The 27,196-nt window shown below is 40.7% G+C and overlaps 1 protein-coding gene across 1 annotated transcript in view; it reads left to right on the top strand.

Moving 5' to 3' along the window:
• The window catches only part of LOC149461777 (synaptotagmin-14-like), a 320,275-nt gene that overhangs the window by 270,630 nt on the left and 22,449 nt on the right, over positions 1-27,196 (top strand). Inside the window, exons 7-8 of the mRNA XM_089677813.1 lie at positions 18,445-18,634; positions 23,575-23,631. Coding sequence (XP_089533939.1) covers positions 18,445-18,634; positions 23,575-23,631 — 247 coding nt within the window. The remainder of the gene's footprint in view (positions 1-18,444; positions 18,635-23,574; positions 23,632-27,196) is intronic.

Raw genomic sequence — 27,196 nt, 5'->3', positions numbered from 1 at the left:
TAATGATTTACTAACTGATAAAACTAATGGCCACTACTCCATACTCCTACTACTAGACCTCTATGTGGCCTTTGATACTGTTGACCACCCACTCCTTCTCAATAAGCTCCACTACCTTGGCCTTCAAGATTCTGCTCTATCCTGGTTCGCCTCCTATCTATCACAATACTCCTTCAGCGTTACCTATAACTCTGTCTTCTCCTCTCCACTTCCTCTTTCTGTACGGATACTCTAAGGCTCTGTTCTTGGATCCCTTCCCTTCTCTTCTCTATCTTCATCTCCTCTCTTGGTCACTTCATAACCTCCCATGGCTTTTAATACCACCTCTATGTCAATGACACCCAAATCTATCTCTCTACTCCTCACTTCATTCCTTCAGTCTCCTCTCCATTACTAACTTACTAACTGACATCATCAAGGAAGTCGCACCACTTCCTTAAACTAAATCTCTCTAAAACCAAGCTGATAATCCCCCCCTCTTGCCCTCCTCCATGACTTTTCCATTGAGATATATAATGTAACTATCAGTCCCTTCCCTCATGCCAGGGTAGTTGGTGTAATCCTAGACTCTGACTTATCCTTTTGGCCCCAAATCCAATCGTTGTCAAAAGCTTGTAGACTTCAGCTCCATAACATCTCTAAAATTCGCTCCTTTTCAACTAATGAAACCACCCAGCTACTCATTCACTCCCTTGTTATCTCTAGCCTTGGCTATTGCAACTCCCTTCTGATAGGCTATCCACTCTTCAGTCTATCAGGAATGCCATTGCCAGACCCATCTACCTTACCAACCACTCAGTATCGGCCATTCCTCTCTGCCAATCCCTCCACTGGCTTCTGATTGCCCACCTATCTTGTCTCCAAATATCACCCAAACCGTCCTCTCCACTCCTCTCAAGACCTGCTCTTAAGCTCCATTGTCACCTCCTCCCATGCTCATCTCCAGGAATTCTCCAGAGCTTCCCCCATTCTCTGGAACTCTCTACTTCTGTCTGTCCAGCTCCTACTCTCCTACTCTGGCTGCCTTTAGGCGATCCCTGAAAACTCATCTCTTCAGGGAAACCTATCACCCCTCCAACTAGCTGAACTTTTATAACTTTGATCAGCTCATCCCCCACAGTTATAACCTTTTGTACCACTTGTCCCACCATATTAGATTGCAAGCTCTTATGAGCAGGGCCCTCTTAACCCTTTTGTATTTTATTGTATTGTAAGTGTAATCTCCCTTTATATTGTAAAGTGCTGCGCAAACTGTTGTCGCTATATAAACCTTGTATAATAATAATAATAATTAGCTGCTTCTACCTTAACACAGTCCCATATACAGTAGATGTGCTTATAATAATACAGTAGAAATGGTGTAGCACTTATATGTTCAATAGTAATCGAAACAAAAAATAGTACAGTCTTTCATATGATACACATAAATAAATGTCTCTCAAAATATGAATCCTGTGCTGTGTGTGTGTTATTTTCCACCATAACATGCGCTAAAATCTTCCTCAAAACTGTGAGATGTGCCCTCACCTGGACTTCATGACTTTACATATCATGTAGTTTATTGGACACAAATCGTCCCACTGATGACTCTCCAAAATCGTGTTTTCTTTATTTGATCGATCACTTCCTCCTCAGAATTATTTTGGTGAAATCCCTTTAAGATACTCTCCGGCTCTCCTCCACTCAGTTAACATACAAAGAAACAAACACTGCATAGTGCTTTGTCCATAAATCCAATTAATTCATTCACTCTCCAGAATAAAACTCACAAAATAAGATGCTCAAATGTGCCACAAGTTCTTACCATATGCATTAGCAAGCATTCCTATAGAATCAAGTGTGGTTTTCCACTATGTTTTACCAGCCTTTCGCTACTTTCGAGCATCATCATCCTACTGGTTGATGTCACGACGCTCGGAAGTAGTGAGAGGCTGGTAAAACATAGTGGAAAAACTGCACTTGATGATATAGGAGCTCTTGATAGGTCATTTGTTAAGAACTTGTGGCATGTTTAAGCACTTTATTATGTGAGTTTTATTCTGGAGAGTTAATGAATATAGTTGTGCTCAAAAGTTTGCTTACCCTTGGAGAATTGGTAATATACAGTATGTACCATTGTTAAAGAAAGCATGAGTAAGCAGGCAAAACACATTTCTTTTATTTCTTATGGGATTCATATTCAACGGTAGGTCATAACAGAAGGTCAAAATCATAAAACAAAACATGGCAACAAGTAAACAAATGAAATGAACCCTGTTCAAAAGTCTGCATACCCCTAGTTCTTAATCCTGTGTATTGCCCCCTTTAGCACCAACGACAGTGTGCAGTCTTTCGCAGTAGTTGTCTGAGGCCCCAAATTCTTGCAGGTGCTAAAGCTGCCCAGTCGCCTTGGCAAAATGCCTTCAGGTCATGTGAAGTCTTTGGTCGTCTTGTATGAACCACATGTTTGAGACCTCCCCAAAGTAGGTCGATGGAATTAAGGACAGGAGACTGTGATTCCCACTCCAGAACCTTTTTCTGCTGTAACCACTGCAGGGTCAACTTGGTCTTGTGCTTAGGCTCATTGTCATGCTGAAAAGTCCAAGAGCACCTCATGCTCAGCTTTCGTGCAGAAGAATGCAAATTGTCTGCCAGTACTTTCTGATAGCATGCTGCATTCATCTTCCCATCAGTTTTCAAGATTCCCTGTGCTTTCTGAGCTCACACCTCCCCAAAACATTCATTGAACTACCACCATGCTTCACAGCGGGGATGGTATTCTTGCCGCTATAGACCTTGTTGACCCCTCTCTAAACATAGTGCTTTTGCTTAAAGCTCTATTTTGGTCTCGTCATTCCAGATTTCAGTGTGCCAGAAGCTGTGAGGTGTGTCAAGGTGTTGTCGGGTAACTGGGCTTTTTTGAGTCAATAAAGACATCTTTCTGGCAACTCGACCATGCTGCTCATTTTTATTGAAGCATAGTCGTATTTTGCTCCTTGAAACAACCACACCATCTTTTTCTAGAGCAGCCTGTGTTTCTCCTGAGGTCACCTGTGGCATTCCCGAACAATTCTTCTGGCAGTTGTGGCTACAATCTTTCTTGATCTACCTGACCTTGGCTTGATATCAAGAGATCCCCGAATTGTTCACTTCTTAATAAGTGATAGAACAGTACTGACTGGCATATTCAAAGCGTTCGATATCTTTTTATATCCTTTTCCATCTTTATAACGTTCCATTGCCTTGTTACGCAGGTCTTTTCTGCTCTCCATGACTCCTTATCTAGCCTGCTCAGTGCATCCATGTGAGAGCTAAAAAATTCGTTGACTATTTATACACAGACACTAATTGCAATTTAAAAGCCACAGATGTGGGAAATTAACCTTTTAATTGCCATTTTAAAGTGTGTATCACCTTGTGTGTCTGTACCAAGGCCAAACATTCCAGGAGATGCAACTTTTGATCATGGCCAATTGGGTGATTTCTGTTATCATTATGATTTAAGAAGGAGCCAAACACCTATGTGATAATAATTGGTTTCATATGATCTCTCTTCTTAGAAAAAACATTTTTGGCACGATCAGTTATATTTTTAGCATCAATGCCAAAATTTGATGGTTTCTGCCAGGGTCTGCAAACTTTTAACTGTAAATTGGTTTTAAGGGTAAAACACTATATGGAATTTGTTTCCTTTTGCTGAGCGGAGGAGAGAGCTGGAAAGTGCCTTAAAGGGATACCACTGAAATAATCAAAAAAGAGGAAGCTATCGTTCAAATAAAAGGCACAGCAATTTGGAGAACCACAGGATTTATGGTGTCCACCTAAAGGGCAAAAGCTTTATATGACCATACATGATATGTAAGGTCATGGAGTCCAGGTGAGGGCACATCTGATGATGGAGGCATAGTTTTGTCAGCACATATGGTTAAGAACTGGTGGCACATTTGAGCATTCTTATTTTGTGAGTTTTATATTCGAGAGAGTGAATGAATTAATTGTTTTTAAGGATAAAGCACTATGTAGTGTTTGTTTCTTTGTATGTTTGCTTTGCGGATTAGAGAGCTGGAGAGTACAGTACCTTGAAGGGATATCACAAAATAATCATGAGGAAGTGATCAATCGAAGAAAGAAAACACCATTTTGGAAGAGCCATCAGTGAAATGATTTGTGTTCATTAAACTACAAAAGCCTCATCTGCCCATACATGATATGTGAAGTCATAGAGTCCAGGTGAGGGCACATATGGTGATGGTGACACCGTTTTGAGGAAGATTTTAGCTCATTTTTACAGTGGAAGATAACAAGCACAGCTCAAGATTCATATTTTGAGAGACCTTTATTTAGGTGTATCATTTGAGAGACTGTACTATTTGTTGTTTGGATTGTTATTGAACATATAAGCACTACATCATTTTTACTACATAATTACACACAGTTCATGTTACATGCATACATGTGAACCTAACCTTAAGGATGCATTAATGATTACAGAGCTGTATACATTTGTGTCTTTTATATCTGTATGGAGTTCAACATTAACGTAGTATTAAAGTGGAACTTCACTCTCTCAGTCAACACTGACTATTTGTAATCCTTATGTTGCTAGCATTGGTAAATAGATAGGAGAGTATATTATACTTACTTGTTTTTAACAGTTTTTTTCAATTTCTTTAGTTACTTCTTGGTTTCCATGCCTAGACATTTGATGTCATACATCTCAGGAGTCTGCAGGAGGGGAGGGGGGGGGGGGTTCTTAGCTAAGCACACTCTCCTGCCTGCATGCCTGAGGTAAGGACAGATGGATTCCAGGAAGTTAAAGCTACATGAATCTTCTGCCCTTTCCCTAGATTGCCACTGCCAGAAATGCTAGGGAGGGTGTTTTTCAATGTAATTGCTCAGCAAAATAAAGCATAGGATGGGTGAGTTTGCTTTGAATATTAAAGTGGTTGTAAATGCTCTAGTTTTTTTTTACCTTCATGCATTCTGTTACTGATACCCCTGATACTTACCTGAGCCCTATCACGATCCAGCAATGTGCACGAGAGCCTAGGCTCTCCAGGGACTCTCCCTCCTCATTGGCTGAGAGAGCAGCTGGAGCCATTGACTGTCAATCACAGCCAGTAAGCGAATGAGGAGGGGGGGGGAGGTAAACCTCAGATCTGTGTGTAAAAGGACACGCAGAACAGTGGCTCGGGAGTGAGCCTGCTTGGGTGCCCTCATAGCATGCTGTTTTTTCATGGGGCACTCAGCAGGAGGGAGGGGCCAGGAGCTCTGGCAGGGGACATGAGAACTGAAAGATCAGAGCTGCTTTGTGCAAAACCACTGCACAGAGCAGGTAAGTATAACATGTTTGTTATATTTTTTTTAAAAATTGCCTTTGATATCACTTTAAAAATGAATTAAACCGAGTTTTTGGTTTGTGGTGCTCAGATGCAATGAATTCCCGCTTTAAATGCTGCACTTTTATTAAATAGATACATTCCCCAGTACAATATTTTATTCATGTGCATAAGCACTTACTATTTTCAGTAGTCACTGGCATAGGCTGCAGATCCATCAGCACAGCTTCCCTGAACTTCCTTTTGAGGAGTGCGATTACTTCATAAAATGTGATGAGACACAGCACGGAGCAGTGGAGTGGCTTTCTGTGCTGTTGTAGTCATATTGATGCAGGACATTTGGCTCTAGTCTCAGACTCTCAGACCGGAGCTTGCACGCAAGGGTGGCTCCGGTGGACCCTTATAAGGTAAAGGAGTCAGCCTGTAACTGGAAAGCAGCACTAGGACCAGCTACAGCAGAAGGAAAAGATGACGTTTTATTCATCAGTAATCAGCATACTGTATGTAGTAAGTCTTCATCTTAGCAGGTGAAAATGATACAAAAATAATGCTTTAATATAACTAATATTAATTCTAATTATGTGACCTGATACAAATGTATTTGTTATTATCTGCTTCTGATACTGATTTTACTATTTATAAATATTAATGATGAAAGGGCATGTGAAAACATTGACACATGGGGAAATTTTATTTATTTATTTATATTACAAGAACTTATATAGTGCTGTCAATTTACACAGATCTTTACATATATATTGTACATTCACATCAGTCCCTAACCCTCAAGGGGTGTACAATCTAAGGTCCCTAACTCACATTCATACATATAGGGCAACTCCCTCCTCACTGGCCTGCCTCACCACAGGCTATCCCCGCTTCAGTCGATCCTGAATACGGCGGCCAGACTCATCCACCTCACCAACCGTTCTGTTTCCGCCACCCCCCTCTGCCAATCCCTCCACTGGCTTTTGATTGCCCAATGGATAAAATTCAAAATGCTAACATTGACGTACAAAGCTGTCCATAATTCTGCCCCAAACTACATCACCGACCTGATATCCAAATACCACCCAAAACGCACTCTCCGCTCCTCACAAGACCTCCTTCTCTCTAGTTCCCTGGTCTCCTCATCCCATGCCCGCCTCCAGGACTTCTCCAGGGCATCACCCATCCTCTGGAGCTCCTTACCCCAATCCATCAGACCTACTCTCCTCTCCTTTAGGAGCACCCTGAAAACCCATCTCTTCAGGGAAGCCTACCCCGCCCTCTGCTAATTGCCGATCTCCTCCACTCTTCCTACCAGTCCATCCCCCACAGCTTTTCCTCCCGTACCACTATCCCCTCCCTCCTAGATTGTAAGCTCCAAGGAGCAGGGCCCTCGAACCCCTCGTGTATCACATTGTATTGTTATTGTACTGTCGCATGTATTGTCTCCCATTGTTATGTACATCGCTGAGTGAACTGTTGGCGCTTTATAAATACTGTATAATAATAATTTAGACAGGATCCAATTAACCTACCAAATATAGATTAGATTTTGGACTCCTAAAAAGTATTGTTAGGATTTGATTAGAAGTGCCTCCTTGTGGCCCTTTTGTGCATTTAGCACCTCCTTGCCAAGGATATTATATATCCCCCGTCCTAGATTCTCTTCATCTAAGAGGAACCTAATACAATGCTTGGATCCAGTGCCTCCCATCTAACAGGTCCACCCCAGTAAAACACCATAGCGATACTATCTCTGCCCCACTCTATTCCAAAACGTCTTATGCTTCAGATTGTAGCCTTAGACTTCTTTGGGGTTTACTGCAATTAATAAAATGACACTTCTAATGGTATGATTAGTAAAATTGAGATACTCACACCTATTTTCTGTTCCCTGATCAGTCTGTTTTCAGCATCATGAAAAGCAACCCTAAACATTTCTATCCCTCATTAAGCTCGAAGATTTTTTTTTCTTACCAAGTTGATTTGTATTTAGCGACAGGTCACTTTCTCATCCAAACATGCCAACTGCTCAACAAGGGTAGCCACATCAAATGAAAGGCACTTTCTGAATAATTGATGGAGAATGTTGACACTGGATTATCCGAGCAGCCCATGGTCAAGTTTTCGATTGGACCCGGCACGTCCCTGAGCTTACAGTGGATTGACTGGAATCAAAATACACACTGATGTGAAAAAAGAAAAAATCACCTCTGATACAGAAAGTGGCAAAGTGGTTAACTCGTTACATACCTGCTAACCCTTCCTCAGTGAGGATGTTGTATTCTTCTACTTTTCCAACACCCCGTTGAATTACTTTAGCCTTAGATTGGTTTAGTTAGGCTGGGTTCACATATGTGCATTGTGGAAACACACGCAAAATCACATGTTCCAGTAACACACAAAAAAAAAAATCCTTTTTGCAGGTGTGTGGCGCTGCTGTCAATTCTTCATGACCACTCAATTCACCTTGCTAAAGCATGCAAAAACACATGGTAACATAGTGCCATGTGTTGTGGTGCAGTGGAATTTTAAAAAAGGGTCCTGCACTTTGCGCATAGGGGAGTCCATTGAATTGAATGGGTTGTCCTACATGTGGTGCACAATATCTTCAAAAACGTGCATGCGTCGCTGCATCTGCATTATTATTATTATACAGTATTTATAAAGCGCCAATAGTTCGCTCAGTGCTGTACATTACAAAGGGGGACAGAACATGTGACAGAACAATACCAATACAATGCAAAACATGAGGGGATTGAGGGCCCTGCTCTTTCGAGCTTACAATCTAGGAGGGAGGGGATGGTGGCACAGGAGGAGATAGCTGTGGGGGATGGAGTGGTAGGAAGAGTGGAGGAGGTCAGCAAGTTAGCAGGGGGTGGGGTAGGCTTCCCTGAAGAGGTGGGTTTTCAGGGTGCGCCTATCTGCATAGGTGTAAATGGAGCCTTAGGAGCCCTTTCACATTTGCAATGCCACAGAAATCTGTAGGGATCTGTGCCATTGTTAAGTGTGGGGTATGAGCCTGGATACCTAGTTTGTGAGGGTGCCATATACTGGGTTTGCATATTGTAGATTTTACATTGCAAGGAAATGATAATTAGTTATGATTTTTTATTTTTAGGCTGAGCCCTGAGAACATATAAAAAACACAACTGAATGACGTTATGTACTAATCATTAAATTCATTTTTTAATGCAAGATGTGCAAGTACCAAAAATTTGCCTTGGTACCAGCCACTTGTAAATCCCTGCACAGTATACTGGGAGAAGGAAGGAGAGTATTAGCAGTCAATCGGGTGTGCTGCATGTGCTGACAAGAACATGCTGAAAGGAGGACAGAGCAGAGAGATTACCTAATCGGCCTGTTGCTGCGCCTTAAAGATGTGCTCCAGGTATGCCAATTTTTTATAGTTACTTTGGTCAAGCTTGGATCAATGTAAGTAACTATGGGGTCAATTCACTAAGAGATAAATACCGCATGAATTTTTTAATTAAAATAACTCATGCAGCATTTATTTCAAAAGTAGTCAATTCACTAAAAAAATGTGTAATTTACCGAATGTGTAAAATATTTATGTTTTGCGATATTTAGCACTTAAATTTTGAGTTATTTTTGGTGTTGTTTTTTCACAATTTTTTTTTTGCAGGCCAACACTGCACCAGAATGCACACAGCAATATTGTGAAACTATGAAAACATTGTAGTGTGCTTTCATTCACAAAATGATCTCTCTCTGATGAAATGTCACAATTTATTTACACTTCCGAACTCAGAGGAGAACATTTTCACATTGATACATTGTATACTTTTCACTTTCTGGCCACAGGTGATAAATAATGAATGTGTGTTTTATAATGAATTGACTAATGATTTATCTCGTGTTTTTTTGCAGTATTTAGCTCACTATTTTAACAAATGTACAGTATTTACCTCACATTTGATATTTTACTTTGATGAATTGACTCTTTTATTATCTCATGCAATCATTAATGCAAATGAGTCACATGACTGTGTTATCACGTGCGGTAAACTTTAGTGAATTGACCCCCATGTGAAATACCTGGCCAAGCTCTGTGGAAGCTGGAAGTCACTGTAGTAGGAACTGCTATTGTGAGGAGTGTGAACACAGAAGGTTGCTCACTCTGCGTGGCCGACATTTCGAGAGGACTTCTCATTTTCTCAATGAAACATTCTCTGTTTGGATGAGGTAGAAAGGCAGTGTGGTGATGTCACAGTTTACAGCTCATCCAATCAGAGAACACTTTGCATTCATTGAGAAATGAAAGGGGTTCTCTCAATGGTCCCATGGCAAGCAGGCAACCTCCTATGTTCAGCAAGTAACAGGGCACCCAAAGACTAGTGGCAATCACTTTGCCTTCTAGAGCGATTTCCAGCTTCCATGAGGATCCCACAGGTATGGCATATACTTTACATACTTATATTAGTCCACGCTGGACCAATGTAGCTACAGTGGATACAAAAAGTCTACACACCCCTGTTAAAATGTCAGGTTTCTGTGATGTAAAAAAAAAAATTAGACAAAGATAAATAATTTTAAAACTTTTTCCACCTTTAATGTAACCTATAAACTGTACAACTCAGTTGAACAACAAACTGAAATCTTTTGGATGGAGGGAAGTAAAAATAATAAATTAAAATAATATGGTTGCGTAAGTGTGCACACCCTTAAACTTATACATTGTTGAAGCACCTTTTGACTTGATTCCAGCACTCAGTCTTTTTGGGTATAAGTCTATCAGCATGACACATCTTGACTTAGCAATATTTGCCCACTCTTCATTACAAAAAAACACTCCAAATCTATCAAATTGCGAGGGCATCTCCTGTGCACAGCCCTCTTCAGATCACCCCACAGATTTTTGGTCAGATTCTGGTCTGAGCTCTGACTGGGTTATTCCAAAACTTTTATCTTCTTCTGGTGAAGCCATTCCTTTGTAGATTTGGATATATGCTTTGGGTTGTTGTCATGCTGAAAGATGAAGTCCCTCTTCATGTTCAGCTTTCTAGCAGAAGCCTGAAGGTTTTTTGCCAATATTGACTGGTATTTGGAACTGTTCATACTTCCCTCTACCTTGACTAAGGCCCCAGTTCCAGGTGAAGAAAAACAGCCGCAAAGCATGATGCTGCCACCACCATGCTTCACTGTGGGTATGGTGGTGTTCTGGTGATGTGCAGTGTTGTTTTTGCGCCATACATATCTTTTGGAATTATGGCCAAAAAGTTCAACCTTGGTTTCATCAGATTATAACACGTTTTCCTACATGTTTTTGGGAGACTTCAGATGTGTTTTTGCAAAATGTAGCCGGGCTTGGATGTTTTTCTTCGTAAGAAAAGGCTTCTGTCTTGCCACTCTACCCCATAGCCCAGACATATGAAGAATACAGGAGATTGTTGTCACATGTACCACACAGCCAGTACTTGCCAGATATTCCTGCAGCTCCTTTAATGTAGCTGTAGGCCTCTTGGCAGCCTCCCAGAGCAGTTTTCTTCTCGTCTTTTCATCAATTTTGGAGGGACGTCCAGTTCTTGGTAATGTCACTGTTCTGCCATATTTTCTCCACTTGATGATGACTGTCTTCACTGTGTTCCATGGTATATCTAATGCCTTGGAAATTCTTTTGTACCCTTCTCCTGACTGATACCTTTTAACAGTGAGATCTCTCTGATGCTTTGGAAGCTCTCTGCGGATCATGGCTTTTGCTGTGGGATGCAACTAAGAAAATGTCAGGAAAGACCTACTAGAACAGCTGAACTTTATGTGGGGTTAATCAGAGTCACTTTAAATGATGGCAGATGTGTACTGACTCCTATTTAACATGATTTTGAATGTGATTGCTTAATTCTGAACACAGCTACATCCCCAGTTATAAGAGGGTGTGCACACTTATGCAACACATAATTTTATTTCTTTTATGTTTACTTCTCCCCCCCTAAAAGATTTCAGTTTGTTTTTCAATTGAGTTGTACAGTTTATAGATCACATTAAAGGTGAAAAAAATTCTGAAATGATTTATCTTTGTCTAATTTTTTTACATCACAGAAACCTGGCATTTTACCAAGGGTGTGTAGACTTTTTATATCCACTGTATGTACAAATTGCCTGGAATTAAGATTTAAAGTGATATTAAAGGATATAAATGGTATTTAAAGTGCCGCGCTCCTATTATTGTGCATATGTATCTCTAAATCCACTCTACGCTTGTTAAACTCAATCAATGAATATATAAATCATATATAAATCATAATAATAATCATGAGTGATAAACCATAAATTAATCAATTCAATGAAATTATTACCAGTGAATTACCAATACACACATCATAACCTAGATGTGTGTAATGAAAAATGTTGAACCTTAATATAATGTGAATATTAAGTGAATATTGAAAATACATATAATTAGTGCCATTCTAATTATATAAACAATCCAGTAATAATTGTGCAACTATACACTCCCATGTGCACGTGCATAAGTGTGATGAATAAATAAATAATTTAAATAAAAGTCTTTATAAAGAAGTGCCAAAGTGAGGGTGATTCCTTGTTTCCTCTCGCCAGGTGTCTTATGATCTTCCTATGCGCTCACCTTTATGTTTGCCTGAAAGAATTCAGGCAAATACGCTTTTTGATCCTTCCAGGATCGATGAATAAAGGCTCTGTATTATAGATGTGCCAAGGTGTGGATGTAGGTACTCCTGTACTTTCCTCTTTCTCCTTTGTTCCACTGCTCATATATCAATTGTGAGACCAGCTTTATCTCCTTATTCCCCTCCAGGGGTCATCTCCTTCTCATTTTCCTCCTCTCACCCATATGCAATTTGGGGGTCCAATCTTGCTGTAAGTGAATCTATTCCATTTATAATGGGTCTTCCCGGTGGATGGGTGCTCTGCTCAGACACAGGGTGTTCACACAGTCTAAGATCACACAGATGATCTCTCACCAACTTGGAACCAGTTTGCTGTGCAGGACAGACTGGGGAGCAACCAAACCATCCTGTGGTGAGAGATCATCTGTGTGATCTTAGACTGTGTGAACACCCTGTGTCTGAGCAGAGCACCCATCCACCGGGAAGACCCATTATAAATGGAATAGATTCACTTACAGCAAGATTGGACCCCCAAATTGCATATGGGTGAGAGGAGGAAAATGAGAAGGAGATGACCCCTGGAGGGGAATAAGGAGATAAAGCTGGTCTCACAATTGATATATGAGCAGTGGAACAAAGGAGAAAGAGGAAAGTACAGGAGTACCTACATCCACACCTTGGCACATCTATAATACAGAGCCTTTATTCATCGATCCTGGAAGGATCAAAAAGCGTATTTGCCTGAATTCTTTCAGGCAAACATAAAGGTGAGCGCATAGGAAGATCATAAGACACCTGGCGAGAGGAAACAAGGAATCACCCTCACTTTGGCACTTCTTTATAAAGACTTTTATTTAAATTATTTATTTATTCATCACACTTATGCACGTGCACATGGGAGTGTATAGTTGCACAATTATTACTGGATTGTTTATATAATTAGAATGGCACTAATTATATGTATTTTCAATATTCACTTAATATTCACATTATATTAAGGTTCAACATTTTTCATTACACACATCTAGGTTATGATGTGTGTATTGGTAATTCACTGGTAATAATTTCATTGAATTGATTAATTTATGGTTTATCACTCATGATTATTATTATGATTTATATATGATTTATATATTCATTGATTGAGTTTAACAAGCGTAGAGTGGATTTAGAGATACATATGCACAATAATAGGAGCGCGGCACTTTAAATACCATTTATATTGATTTGACACCACTAAGTGAGTTTGTGCAAGTGCCAGCGCACCACACATTAAAGATTAGCATATAATTAGTATTTAAAACACCTATTGGATTCATAATAGCTCACAAGGATTCACACCATATAGCGATATTAAAGGATCATTTTTTTTTATATCACTGGCATGGTTGACAGAAGTGGAAACCAATGGGGAGAGAGAGACCCAAGAAAGCCGCTGCTCCCAGTGCACATCGCTGGATCGAGATCGGGCTCAAGTAAGTATTGGGGGGGGGGGGGCTGTGAGGGGGAGCAGCACACAGAAGGTTATTTACCTTCATGCATAGAAAAACCTTCAGCCTGTACAACCACTTTAACTGTCCAGTCACAGGCTGTGGGCTGAGAGGTAACCTAACTATAGCAGGGAAAAGTCAGATCACCACAGTGGCTGTGCTGTGTGCAGAAACCCACATAGCCAGAAATACACATTCTTTGCAGGTAGAGCAGCTCCCACCATGCATTTTATTTGTTTTTAGCTGTTTGCCTTGAGTTCAGCTTTAAAGATTTTTTTGTAGTTTTGGACAGAGTGGGGATGGGTTAGAACATCAGTTCAGTTTTTATTGCTGGGTCACTGTTTGGGATACATTTCTTTACTTCCTACTGCCACTGGCAATAGGTAGTGAAGGAATATCTTCCAAAGATGGCTCTTACTCTTATTCTGCTAAAAGGAAGCGGTAATGTCACAAAGAGGAGCAGCAACAAGTTGGCGGCATACGGGGACTGCATTGGTAAATTGCCAGTCTTTTATCCTGGAGGTGGGTCACACAATAGTGCAGGGCTTTTGGAATAAAAAAAAACGCTGCATTGTGGTGGGTGGGGTTGTAAACTTTCCTATTGACATTGAAGAATAGGTCTTCGACTTTCACAATAAGCAAAAGATTTTCATGCCATCCTCCTGACAGGTATGGATAATGGCAAAAGAGATGGACCATTTCATCTGTGACTGCTGTCAATGCTGTATGATCATATGGCTTAGTATAAAGCTGGAAAATCCTGCCAATGTGTCTAAGCAAGGCACTTTCCATCATTTCAGCATACTAATGATGTTTATGAGCATGGGAAACACAAGCCACAAAGAGCTTGGGTGCCAAAGTTTATTGTATATCAAGTTTATAGGCATACCTGCTGTGACTGACACCTTCTCTGTTCTGTCTGCCTAAATTAATGTCAAGCGATAGACAAGAGCGGGTTGTTCAGAAAACATCTCTTGTTATGTGACACTCCATGTTGTTCACACTTGTCCATGGAACACAAGGATGGTGATGTACATAAGATGGAAATGTTGAGATTTTGATTTGTTTATGCATGGAATCCAGTACATGAGGAGCATGCACATACATTCCAGGATTAGCTTGTGATATCCATCTGGTTTGGGGAAAGGTTCTGTCTTTCTGAAAATGAAGCACAATTGTGTATACCAGTATGTTAACATAATCATGTATGTAAATAGGTATGTCGGCTAACATTGCTGGCCTATGTCTGAAAATGCTATGTACCTGGATTTCTTTAGCTCAAATTCTTTTTGAGTCATTGACTTGGAACAAGCAGGCAGAAAGTGAAAGGAAGCCTTTCCAATCAAATACAATATAAAAAAGAGTTAATTTAAATCAGAGGTCTCCAAACAATGGCCGTTTCAAGATTCCACCATGTCCACAGAAACTTCCCCTGTGTGTAATGATGGGCTCTGATGTGAAGGAGAACTCTGATTTGAAATGAGGGCTCTAATGTAAAAGGGGGGTTGTAGTGTGAAGGGGGACTCTGTAGTGAAATTGTGGCTCCGATGTAAAGGGGACTTTGATATGAGGGGTACTCTGATGTGAAGGGAGGTCCCTGATGTTAAGGGGGGAGGGACTCTGAAATGGAAGGATGACTCTGATGAGAACTGGGGGCTCTAAAGTGAAAGGGGGACTTGATGTAAAGGGGGACTCTAAAGTGAAAGGGGTACTCTGATGTGATGGCGGGAGGGACTCTGAAATGGAAGAATGATTTTGATGAGAACAGGGGACCCCAAAGTGAAAGGAGGACTGTAATATGAAAGAGAAACTTTGATATGAAGAGAGTTCTTTTGTGGGAAGTTATTTCTTGGAACGTGTTTATTCGTTCATTTATAAAACTGATTGCTTTATAAAACTGTTCCTTGATTCCACCCACTACCCACCTGCCAGTACCACCCTTTTAGAGGATACAGAACCAAGTAGCATTTTGTGGTCCTACGTAATTTGTATGGAATTTTTAATTGATAACAAGAAAAGCAGTAAGATAGATCCCAAGCAACAACAGATCTTCCCTCAACCAGCATCAATAGACCCTCCAGCAGTCAGCAACAGTAGACCCCTCCCTCAAGTGTGGATCCCTTCCATTAACAATTGACCCCCCCCCCCCCCCAGCAACCTAAAGCAGTAGTAAACTAAAAAAAAAAATAAAAAAAAAATCTCCCTAAGAACATATTGTGCTAGTATGCATCGCATATTAGCACATTATTGAAGGCCTACCTAAAAACGAAGCCCTCCAGCAGAGCGCTGTCATAGCTCCCTGGGGCTTCCATCTTCACCCGGTCTTCACTCCGGGTTTCTGGGCTGCAGGCGTTTGACTGGCTGAGCCATGGTGACTCTCAGGTTGTGGCACAGTTCTCTCAGGCTGCATTTACACTTGAGCTTTTTGTAGCTTGAAGCTCCAAAAAAGCTCAAACTTAAAAAATCAATTGCTCTCTATGGTGCATGTTTAAACCTGATCGAACGAACAGGCACCATAGAGATCAATTGATTTTTTTAAGTTGGAGCATTTTTGGAGCTTTAAGCTTCGAGCTTCAAACTACAAAACGCTCAAGTGTGAATGCAGCCTCAATGGGGGGTTTGCCATCACTCCTGCTGCTGAAGTAAATAACTCCTATCAGTGCACGTTTAAGAGATATTTACAGTACCTACAGGTAAGCCTTATTAAAGACTTACCTGTAGGTAAGACATCAAAAAATGACTTTACTACCACATTAAGACACACCCCCAGCAGCAATAGATCTCCCACCAGCATCAATAGACCTCCCCAGCACAATAGACCCCCTGCAAAAATAGATTCCCTCCAGCAACAGTAGATCTCCAGCAGCCAGCATAAATAGATCCTCCAGCACACCCCGTCACCCCTTGCCATTACATACATTTAGTGCTGGAGGTGCCAAAATTGTATTCCCGTTGAAAACAAAAATCCCCGATGAAAAGAATCATCATAAAAGAAAAAAAATGGATTGCTGCGCCTCCCACTCAAACATATCAATCCAATATATCTATAGAGATAAAATAAAATAAATATGCCACAAAATAACTGATACTAACAGTGAATATATACATAAATATTATCAGTAAATGTCCATGCATACTCCGTGAGTATCTTCTCTCATTTCCATAGTGTATATCACTGCATTCCACCTCTTGTGATACTTCACATCACTACATTCCACCTTTTGTGATACTCCACAACAACATATGTGGTGATACCTGCCACCATTCACTATTGCACTCACCTCCAAGATTGGACCCATATAGTTACAGGTCTCAAACGCCTTTTCCTTTATTTGGGATTCCTTCCAATAACTCTTCCGTTAATGCAGACTCAGATGTTTACTCATTAGATGTTCAAACGCACGATTCATATGTACCCATACGTGGTTGGTCTGGCTCTTTAAATCATGATCCCTTCTGTGGTATTATACTCGCATAAAACAAAGAAGGTATTCATAGTGTAGTATGTACACATAAAGATAGAAATGTATTGTTAAAATGCACTTACAAGTGAAGTAAAAACACAGGCTCTCATAAAGATAGTGGGGCCGCGGCTCCAGTGTCACTTCCGGTTTCGATACCACTGACTCCTGGCACCACAAGGAGGCACAGCAATCCATGTTTTTCTTTTTTGATGTATATTGGTTGTGGGAACACAATTACATTGCTAGCAGGAACTCTCTTTTAGCACATTTTTAATGGTGTAATATATAAGTAGAATATATTAAATCATACTATTTTTCATTGATAGAGGTGCGGGATATTTTCACTTTTATTATTTGTTGATGAAAAGAATGTAGAGCTTTATGCTTGCAAAATCTTAATTTGCCAGAAAATGTCTTGATAAAATAAATTCTTCTCGTTACGCCAACATTATCTAGATTAGGCTTTCTCTGACTGTAGCCAAATTACTGCAGACCACAACAGATCTTAGGCTCTTCCAGGGCTTTTTTTATCAGAGATAAAGGTGGTAGGTAGGTAGGTGGTAGATATAGGTGCAGTTATTCTCCCCTTCTGAGTCACCCCTTGTCCCCACTCCCTACCCACCTCTGAGTACCATCCCTTGTTTCCACCCCCTACCCCCCTCCCAGTATTGCCCCTTTTAGAGAGTACAGAACAAGTATAATTTTTGGGATCTAAGTAGCTTGTATAGAATTTGTTAATGATCAGAAGAAAAGTAGTAAAATAGATCCCCTGCAGCCAGCATAAGTTGATCCTCAGCAAAAATAACCCCCTCCCCCCAGAACCACTAAAGTATCCCCTGCAACAATGGACCCCCCAACAATAATAGATTACCCCCAGCAACAATAGACCCCCCACAAAAAAACCCACCCCGCAACAATAGATCCAACCCAGCAACAGCAGACCCCCACAAGCAACAACAGATGTCCCAGCAGCCAACATCAATAGAATCTCCAGCAGACAGCAACAATAGACACTTCCCTCAACAGTTAATCCCTCCCAGCAACATAACACTCCCTTCTCCGGTAATAATATATCCCCCACCAGTAAAAATAGACCACCCCTGCAACAATGAATCCCCTCTAGTGATGATGATAGATCCCTCAGCAACAAAAACTCTCCGGGACACCCCACCCTTTTCCGTTACATACACTCCGTGCTGGAGGTGCTGGAACTTTCCCTGCGTTCCCACTGAAAAAAAAAAGTCCTGATAATATACTGAAAAGTTTGGTGACCCCAGCTTTAAATGATAAACAATACACAGCAGAACACTGATACAGGGATTTATAAAGTAAAAAGATTTTTGTTTTTTATCTGATCAGGCATATTGGACCAGGTTTTAAGGATTTTGTATCCCTCCACATCAGCTGGCGTGTACAAAGATGTACGGATTTTGTTAAGGTTGAACTTGATGGACATGTGTCTTTTTTTCAGCCACATAACTATGTACCTAATCCTATCCCTCATCCAGTTTATTGAAGCAGGCTAGGTTTTTTCCTCTGCACACGGATCTCTGATAATCTCTGTTTGTGGTTGCAGGGCTGCGATTCCCAGATGAGTATGTCAGAAGTGTCATGTATGGAGAGCTCTTCCTCCTGTCAATCACTGGTCCACAACGCTGCTCCCGAAATCCTCATCGGTCTGCTTTATAACGCCACCACGGGCAGACTTTCTGCAGAAGTGATAAAAGGCAGCCACTTCAAAAACCTGTCATCCAACAGACCTCCCAGTGAGTGAAAAGCCTTTCTATTCTTCTTCTTAATGAGTTCTAGCACCAGGAGAATCTCTGCCTTTTCTAATTACACTTAAAGGACCAGTAAACCAGCCAAGTACATTTTATTCATCTGTGTTATACACCAATTGAAACGAATTGCTCCTTAACACATCTCTCTGTGCAGCATTGGGCTTATTCAGTAAGATAAGGGAAATTTATAAAGTGCAGTGAACCATAACAACCAATCAGAATCCATCTTTTACTAATCCAGGTTTAGTAGACTGGAATCTGAAGGGTTGGATTGCAGGCTAGTCATGTAAGCAAAAATTTGAATCTTTAACCCCCAGAAAAGTCCAAATTGTTTATTCACAGTAATGCTCCCAGGTGGGGTCCTGAGTTTACAGGACTCCAAACTCCAATGTGTTGGCTCACAGTGTGAACACAAAGAAAATGCATTCTGGATTGTTATTCTTCAGTCCTCTACAGGGACTGCTTTAAAGATTCTCCAGGGCTAAAGAGCTGCCTACTAATATCTATGCACTTTCCGCCATAACACACCAAGCGATGAAACATGGCTCTTCTTTACTAGTATGCAACTCTTTTTCATCTTTTCCAGATTTGCAGATGATGGACTCATAAGATTCCTTTAGACTTCTTTGTGGTGCACTTCACCTAAATCTGATTTATCAATTTTAGGTTGGTGCTGGCAGTGTTGAGCTCTGGCCTGTTTTAATACTTAATTTCTCCAAAAGCAAACTCTGCCTTTCCCAGCTGTCATTTTGTCCCATTTAGTTTTAGGCCAAATAATGTAATCTGGCCAACTTTGCCATTTAGCCCTATATAGAGTATTTAGTATTGATAGACTATTTTGCTGAGGCTGATGGAGATAATTACAGTCCTATTGGTGGGCTATACATAATATATAAACCTATAAATTAAATTTTAAGTGGGCTTAATCTTTCTTTATTAAAGTGTTACTAAACCCATGACCCTGCATTCACTATATTTGGTCTCCCCCAGTACACAGAACATGGAAATGCAATTATTTTAGTACATGTAAGCTGTTAAATACCTTTTCTCATCAGCAGTATATAGCAGTCTCAGTGTCCAGCTGAGCACTGGTTAATCTTGTAGGATACATTTTCATTCTACTTTGACTGTCCTATGTGGCTGCATGACCGTACAGTCTGATTGGCCCTGTGTCGATCACGTGCACCCTGCCAAAAAAAATCCAAAAACACAATCTCCAGCAATACACACCAAACGCAGCATGTGCAGGGTGTCTCCTAGGGCTCTTTACTATCAGCAGGTGGATTGGAGGCTTTGGAAAAAGGGGAGGATCAGAGAAGTCAGGATCAAACAGCATTTTTACATAATATGAAGGATTAACCCTGTAGGTTCCACAGTGAGTATAACAAGCATGCTTTACTGCATATGCAGACTGATTTTACTGTTGTGGGTTTAGTAACACTTTGAAAATAACTTTTCACTAAAATCAGGGTGCTCACACCCCATGAACAGTATCTGAAGCCGCAAAATACCTGGGCTGAAAATGCTATTGTTCTGCGACCCTATTACAGTGATTATGTGATAAAATTCCCAGATATTTGGTCCTGCCATCTCAGCTTATTGGAGGATCATTCTCAACACTACTTTTCCCTGCAGCGGCCAAATGTCATAGCATATGTCACATGACTGGCAATCATTTGATCTTGCAGTGGGAGTTCCTCCAGAGAAGGCAGGTAAACCATGCCATCTGCTACTGTGCTTTCTGAGTTTAAGGAGCAGGTGAACAAAGGATTTTATTTTGCCGATAGCTTCATGCTAGTTATTTCTTAATCCATCATTAAGAAGCCTTTGCACTCTTCATAAATATAAATAGAGCAAATAGGAAAAGTGTTAATAAAAATACTAATTTCCAAATGATCACTGACAGCTGATTTTCATCGGCAGCTACAAATTTGTGTGTCCAGCTTCCATACCTTTGTTGTGGCCATGGCAGTGAGAGCAGACAAGGAAAAAATGATCATGTGTACACTTCTGAAAATGCAACTTGGTTTATGGAACTGGCCATGTGACCTGAAATCCTTATCGAATTGCTCGTATTGACTCTATAGAATTTATTGTTCTGTATAAGCCTATTAGTCAAAACCTAGTCCAGGAATCTAAAATCTGTTATTAAATAATTGATGAAAACTCCTGTCAACTGGTCAACATCTGTGCTTTGCCTAAGGGTTTTGTGTTGTAATCTGTGCTACAGTGAGAACTATAAATTAGGCCAGTCACTATGTTAGCAATGGCTGCTATAGTGTACAGCCTGTTAAAATGTGTGAATCTCAATCCATGTTTATCATCATTGTGAAGTAAAACTGAACTCCAGGGAAAAAGGGGTCCCCCTCCCCACTGCAAGGGTCAACTGCTCATTGTGCCTAGAGAATGATGAGTAAGGTGATATCCTTAGCCTTCTCCAGACCTTATTCCACTTTCCTCCAATGTCCAACACTCTGGGTTGTGGGCATACCCTTGGCATCCTCACTGGTCCTACCTTGTATGGGATGACATCAGAAGTCTGCGACCATTTGGTAAGAGACTTTGCAGGACCAGTTGCTTGCAGTCGTGGAGATTAAAGTACAACTAAAGGCAGATTTTTTTTTTAGTTTTGGATAGGGTAGAGAGGGATTAAAACATCCATCAGTTTGTATTGTTGTCTGCGCCCATTATGGAGATTTACTCTCTCTATTTGTCCTGTTTACCATTATCATTGAAAGTGAAAGTAAAAGAAAATCCTTAATTTTTTGTTGTTCCCAGAAAAGTAATACAGGGGAAAATGTCCAATGGGGACACTAATTCTGGTTGCCTGGGGTCCCCAAGAGATTTCCTTACAGGGGTTATAACCCTCCCTTACTCTATCCAAAATGAAAAAAAAAATGTTTTTCTTATAATTCTACTTCAAGGTAAGTAATATCACCTTATTTATCATCCCCCAGGCAAAACGAGTAGTTAACCCTTGCAATGGGGAGGGGGACCCACAGTAGGGATAAATCTTTTTCCCTGGAGTTCAGCTTTAAGCTCTTCTTGCATTAAAAGTTAGTAAAGTGCCAGCTTGAATATGCCCGAGCCCTGAACCCCAAAGTACTGTAGTATGAATATTCTAATTTCTGCTGTTAAAGAAAAGTACTGTGCTACAAAAGAAATAGATTTGGGGGTACTTATTTCAGATGATTGCAAAAGAAGCAGTGTGGCCGAACAGCGTGAAAGTAAATAGAATTCTAGGGTGTATCATTAGAGGGGTCACTAGCAGCAGAAACGAAGTCCTGATTCCACTATATAAATCTGTAGTTAGACCCTCACTTAGAATACTGTGTCCGGTTCTAGAGACTTCATGTACTAAAAGAGATTGATAAGATAAAACGAGTTCAGAGATGGGCTCTTTTCTGAAAATGCTAGTTGAGTTGCTGTCATGCTGTTGTACTGGCTCCAGTGCTGTTGGAGACACTGATGCAGAACAAGTATGCAGATAAGGACTTTCTGCATACTTATTTGGGGTCTAAGATTGAAAAAGTACTGAAAGCAGAGAAAACATTGCAACTAGCATTTTATAAAGAGGGCCTGTATGAACAGGTTTTCTTTCCAGTACTACAGTACATAGACGCACAAACACTGCTTGTTAATTGTCGGTAGGACTTTGGCAGCAAGATTCCTCTTCCTCCTCAATGAAGTTCTCATCTCTAATTTGTGGTTACTGTTGGTGTCACACTAGTGTTACTCCTTATCGGTTTCAGGAACAGATGATATAATGGTTCATTTCAACACTGCAGTCTCAACCTGTCACACTGCCGTCTCAACCTGTAACACTGCATAACTCAACCTGTCAGCAGCCAAATACGGAAACATTCCTTTTGGGCAGACATAGCATTTAATCTGTCTTCTGGTTTCATGTTGTGTAACTTCAGGATGGAAACAAATATTTTCCTTTGAACTGTTTCAGTACCAATCGGGCTGGTTCATTTAAATAGTGAGATGCATCTTGCATATACAGCTCACTTTTCTGCCATTCCTCCACATCTAAATAAAATTGGTGTACTAGTACCAGACTACCTTTATATCTATAGGTGAATGGAACCATCATTTGCTGATCTCCAGTAAGGTTATACTTATTATTCCTATTCCTGGTTATGTTGTGTACAGTATGTATGTTTTACTTGCAGATTTGAAAGATTTCAGTTTAAATGATTATTAACAGCCCAACCTTGTTGACCTCCCATGCAGAGCAATGGGGGAGAGGGGACCTCTGTGACCACTGCAGCAGCTCCTGTGAGATAGAACACTGCAGCCACAAACTCCCCCCCCGATCTCTGACTGCATTTACATAGTGTGTACAGGGTGTTACTTAGTGGGTGGAGCATGATTCCAAAATCCTTCCACCCGGCTGTGCCTGTATTAGCATTTTGCAGCCAAACAACTTGATGGGAGGCAACTCTTGAAAAGAAATAAAAGCCAGTTAAAGATAAAGAATTAACATTGTGGTTCATTAAAAACAAAAGCAGTCCAGCTGCATTACATTGCATTTTATAAATGACAGTAATTTTGCTTTGTAACGTTGCATGGTCAAGCACATGGATTGACATTGGCATTCCCAAAAATGCACAGGATAACGTCTCTGTGCACAGCAATGGCAGCTCCTTATCTACACAGTTTCATAACCACAGTTCCATTTATCCCTAAATATTAGCAAAGTTTGTCATTCACACACCAAAGCCTGTGTAGCTGCAGATGAAGTACAAAGCGGTAAGCAAGATGCAGCCCATTACTTCTCTGAACAAACCCTTCATAGTCTAGGCCCCAACGCAGGGCTGGAGTATCTGGTACTGAAATGGTCAACCTCTAACCTTTAATCCTCTCTCACCCAACTCTTGTAATTATTTCTTTTTCTGCTTCCCACCCTCTGTTGTCAGATGGACTTTTCTGTTGTCTTAAACACTTGATAGGTGGACAGGTTTATATAATTCGAGGTGAGTCCCATAGAGGCTAGCTTGGATGTTGTCTTTATCATGCCTGGGAGAACTTGCCAGCAGTAAAGCTGTCCACCATATTGTTTTGTTTTTTGTTCAGATATGTCTTTGCTACCTGTAGTACACCTAATGGGTTTGTTGATGGTACCAATCTCTGCTGATGGATGAAGGTTTACAGACTGCATATAAATATCTCTGAATACAATCACCATGATGTAGTAATCTTACGTTACCTAAGGGCAGGATATTAAACTCTGACCCTTTGTCAAAAATAATCAAAATACTATGAGCTAGTGAATGCTTAAAGCAGAACTTAAGCCAGCAGCTAAATGTATGGTTTTAAAGACTGTTTAATTAACCCAGTGTTTCTCAACTCCAGTCCTTATGGACCCCCAACAGGTCATGTTTTCAGGATTTCCATTATTTTGCACAGGTGATTTGATCAGTTTCACTGCCTTAGTAATTACCACAGCTGTTTCATCTGAGGGAAATCCTGAAAACATGACCTGTTGGGGGTCCATGAGGACTGGAGTTGAGAAACACTGAATTAACCCAATAAAGGATTTGTAACTCTCCATAGAAACAGTATAACCATACAGGTTATTGTGAGATGGGACTAAAGCAATCAAACAGCCTTCCAACTGAATCGGTACATAGCATAATAAGGCCTTTCTAAAACAGAAGGTCTTAGCATGTCTCATTTCATCACATATCCCAAAATAAGAGGATTATTACTCATTTTGGGACAGTGGGCAGGGCCATGCAATTCATTGCTTTATGCCCTACCAACCAGATGCAATTCTAGAGCCACTGGTGTATAGTGTAAATATAGCCAAATATTATAGAGCCATTTATTCCAAACCACGTACAGCTATTTCACACTTTTTTGGCCATTATCAGTGCAGTGTATGGAAAACCATAACTTCTGTGGAGTTTGGCTTTGTTCCTAACAAGACAGTATAACCATATAGGTTGTGGTGAAAAGGGACTAAAGCAGGCTGAACAAGAGAAATCACTCACTTTTCTCATTCATCGTGGATGGTTGAATTTCCCACACCTGCTTTTGTATTCTGACAACCAATCAGATGCAGGGACTGTTTGGCTGAGAATTTTCCAACCAGTCCCTTATAGCAAATTTCGATTGAGAAATTTACTTTTGTTTAGCCTGGTGGTGCTGACTGGGTCACCTACAGAACAAATTTTGCCAAGTTCAGCAGGAATCAGCCAAAAGGTGATCGGTGTATGGCCAGATTTACTTTTAATATAGGTAATGAAACCCATCTTCCAATTATTGGGCAGGACAGGACGCTGCAAAGCTGAACCAGTATATAGTGGAATTATCTTCTTGGCTGAGTTGTGTAGCACACGTGTGTGATTTACAAGACTTCATGACAGGACCACTGATAAGGGACTAGCACCGGCCCTCCTGTTCAATAGGGAGGCCCTGGTAGCTTTATGTTGCAAGCAGATCCCCTTCCCTGCAGCACAGCTGGCTTGTCCTCTTCCCTCTCCTACTGACTGTCAGCTGCTGTAGGGGGAGCCACAGGGGGATTGGTTTCAGAGATTGGCCTTCCTCCACCACTCCAGTCACCCCCTCTCCTTTCCAGGATCCCCTTTATCCACAGCTTTGATCCCTCTTAGCCTCCCCCCTGCCCTCCATGTTTACTATGTTTAAGTTTGTAAGTGAACAGGGAGCCTCTGTATAGAGCGCTTCCTGTTCATTCATTCTATAGCAGCTGAGACTACAGAGAAAGGATTGGAGCTTTGTGTCCTCAATCACTTTTTCTGCCTCAAAATTGAGACATCGGAGCTCTATATAGACCCCTGATATTTCACCAAAGAGTCAAACAACCCCCTCCCCCCAGGCTATTAAAAAAATGTAACACATAAAAAATTAAAAATAAGTTTAAAAATATAATCAAGGGCTCATTGACATGGGTACTCTGGCTGAATGAATAGGCGGTTTGCTCATGCGTCTAGTGCCTTGTTCATGGGCATATACCTACACCCACACATTCACCCAGGCTGGGAGGGAGGCTCTGTCAGATAGGCTGTATGGGGCCCCACGATTTCTAACAGCCACCCTGCTTGATGAACAGAGTTGCTAATTCTTTGGCAAATAAAACTGTATCCAAATGTGTATTTAGATTTTGTATTTAGCTGCTTGCTGCAGTTCTGTTTTAAAAGTATCTCTACTTCTACCATCATCACACATAGTAAAAGGCAGTTAAAGTACCCTCAGATGTGTCAAATGGGTAAAGATTTTTTTTTTATTTTTTCTGACAGCTAGAAAAAAAGCTAGTCTTAACTTGCAATTACCCTGCATTGTTCATTTTAGCCCAGCATGACTGTAATTTCATAATTCAGTATTAGACACACATCCTATTTTTTTTTTTATTGTACGCTTCATAACACCAAGCCATCTAGCACACATTTGGCACACATCTCCTATGACTGGAAGCCACCCCAAGACATAATTGTTCTTTTTCCAACAGCTTTCTATCCACGGAAAATGACCATATTTTTTTTTACAAAGGCATATGAGACTGTTAGGCTCAAATCTTCTCTATCTACAGCTTGAATCTTTGTGCAACATCTACACCCAGATAGGAGACAAATGTGATAAAATTGCAGTCTGAAAGCATTCAAGGGATGCTTGGCTCCAGATCTGATGTATTTAACTCTAGCAGAGCCCGACGGAACCAGCGACGCAAAGCCTACGCTGGTGTGTATGCCTCTCGCTGTGCTGGAAGGGTTAAAGTCAAGATCTGTGAGGCTAAACCGCATCCATGCAGAGTGATCCTCGTCAGTCTCCATATTTGGCATTACATCCTCAGCTGTTCTGATGTCATCATTGCACTTCTGTTCCTTGACCCCCCCCCCACCACCACCCCCTTCCCTTTCATGAATTGTTCTCATTCCCTCTGTTTTTGTCATTTTAGTCTCCAAAAACTCAGTGGTATGCTTGAAGTGTTGTGGCTAGACAAAGCTTGCTCGGTGTTAGTAACGCTATATTATTTCGCTTAGCGCAACGATTAAGAATGCAAGAGGATTATGAGGTATACCTCATATGCTAATGCAGCTGGCTGAATTGTACTGAGCCAAGACTAATATTTTATGTCTATAATTGTTTTCTTTTATTTTTTCCAGTGTTAAACTTTTAAACCTTTGATTTTCCTATTGGCATGTTTTAAAGTGCACCTGTCCTTTTGCAAGCAATTAACAGGATGCTGGAAAGGAAGAGAGCAGGGAAGTGTATACACCTCTTGTATTTTATTTATTTATTTATTTATAGTATTAATGAAGATTTTTGTGTATTTTTGGATATATAATGGAATGGTATACCTTTAAAGTGTGATTGCACAGTGTGACTAACCTATTGCCCCTAGACCCCCCAGCCAATCCTGAACTCACCTGTCCCCGATCCAACACCAATTAGGGCTGCACAGCCTCCTTTCAAGATCTTCTCTGCCAGGCCTGCACAAGCTCTCAAATTTATCCCAGTTCTTCTTGAGAGATTTGAGGATCAGAGTTGATCTGACATATATTCCCACCCTGGATGTTA

Source organism: Staurois parvus, unplaced genomic scaffold (genome assembly GCF_062004578.1).
Source record: "Staurois parvus isolate SC_StPar_1 unplaced genomic scaffold, SC_StPar_1.0 ptg000192l, whole genome shotgun sequence".
Taxonomy (NCBI): domain Eukaryota; kingdom Metazoa; phylum Chordata; class Amphibia; order Anura; family Ranidae; genus Staurois; species Staurois parvus.
Note: the sequence above shows the minus strand (reverse complement) of the source record. Positions and strands in the feature narration are given on the sequence as shown.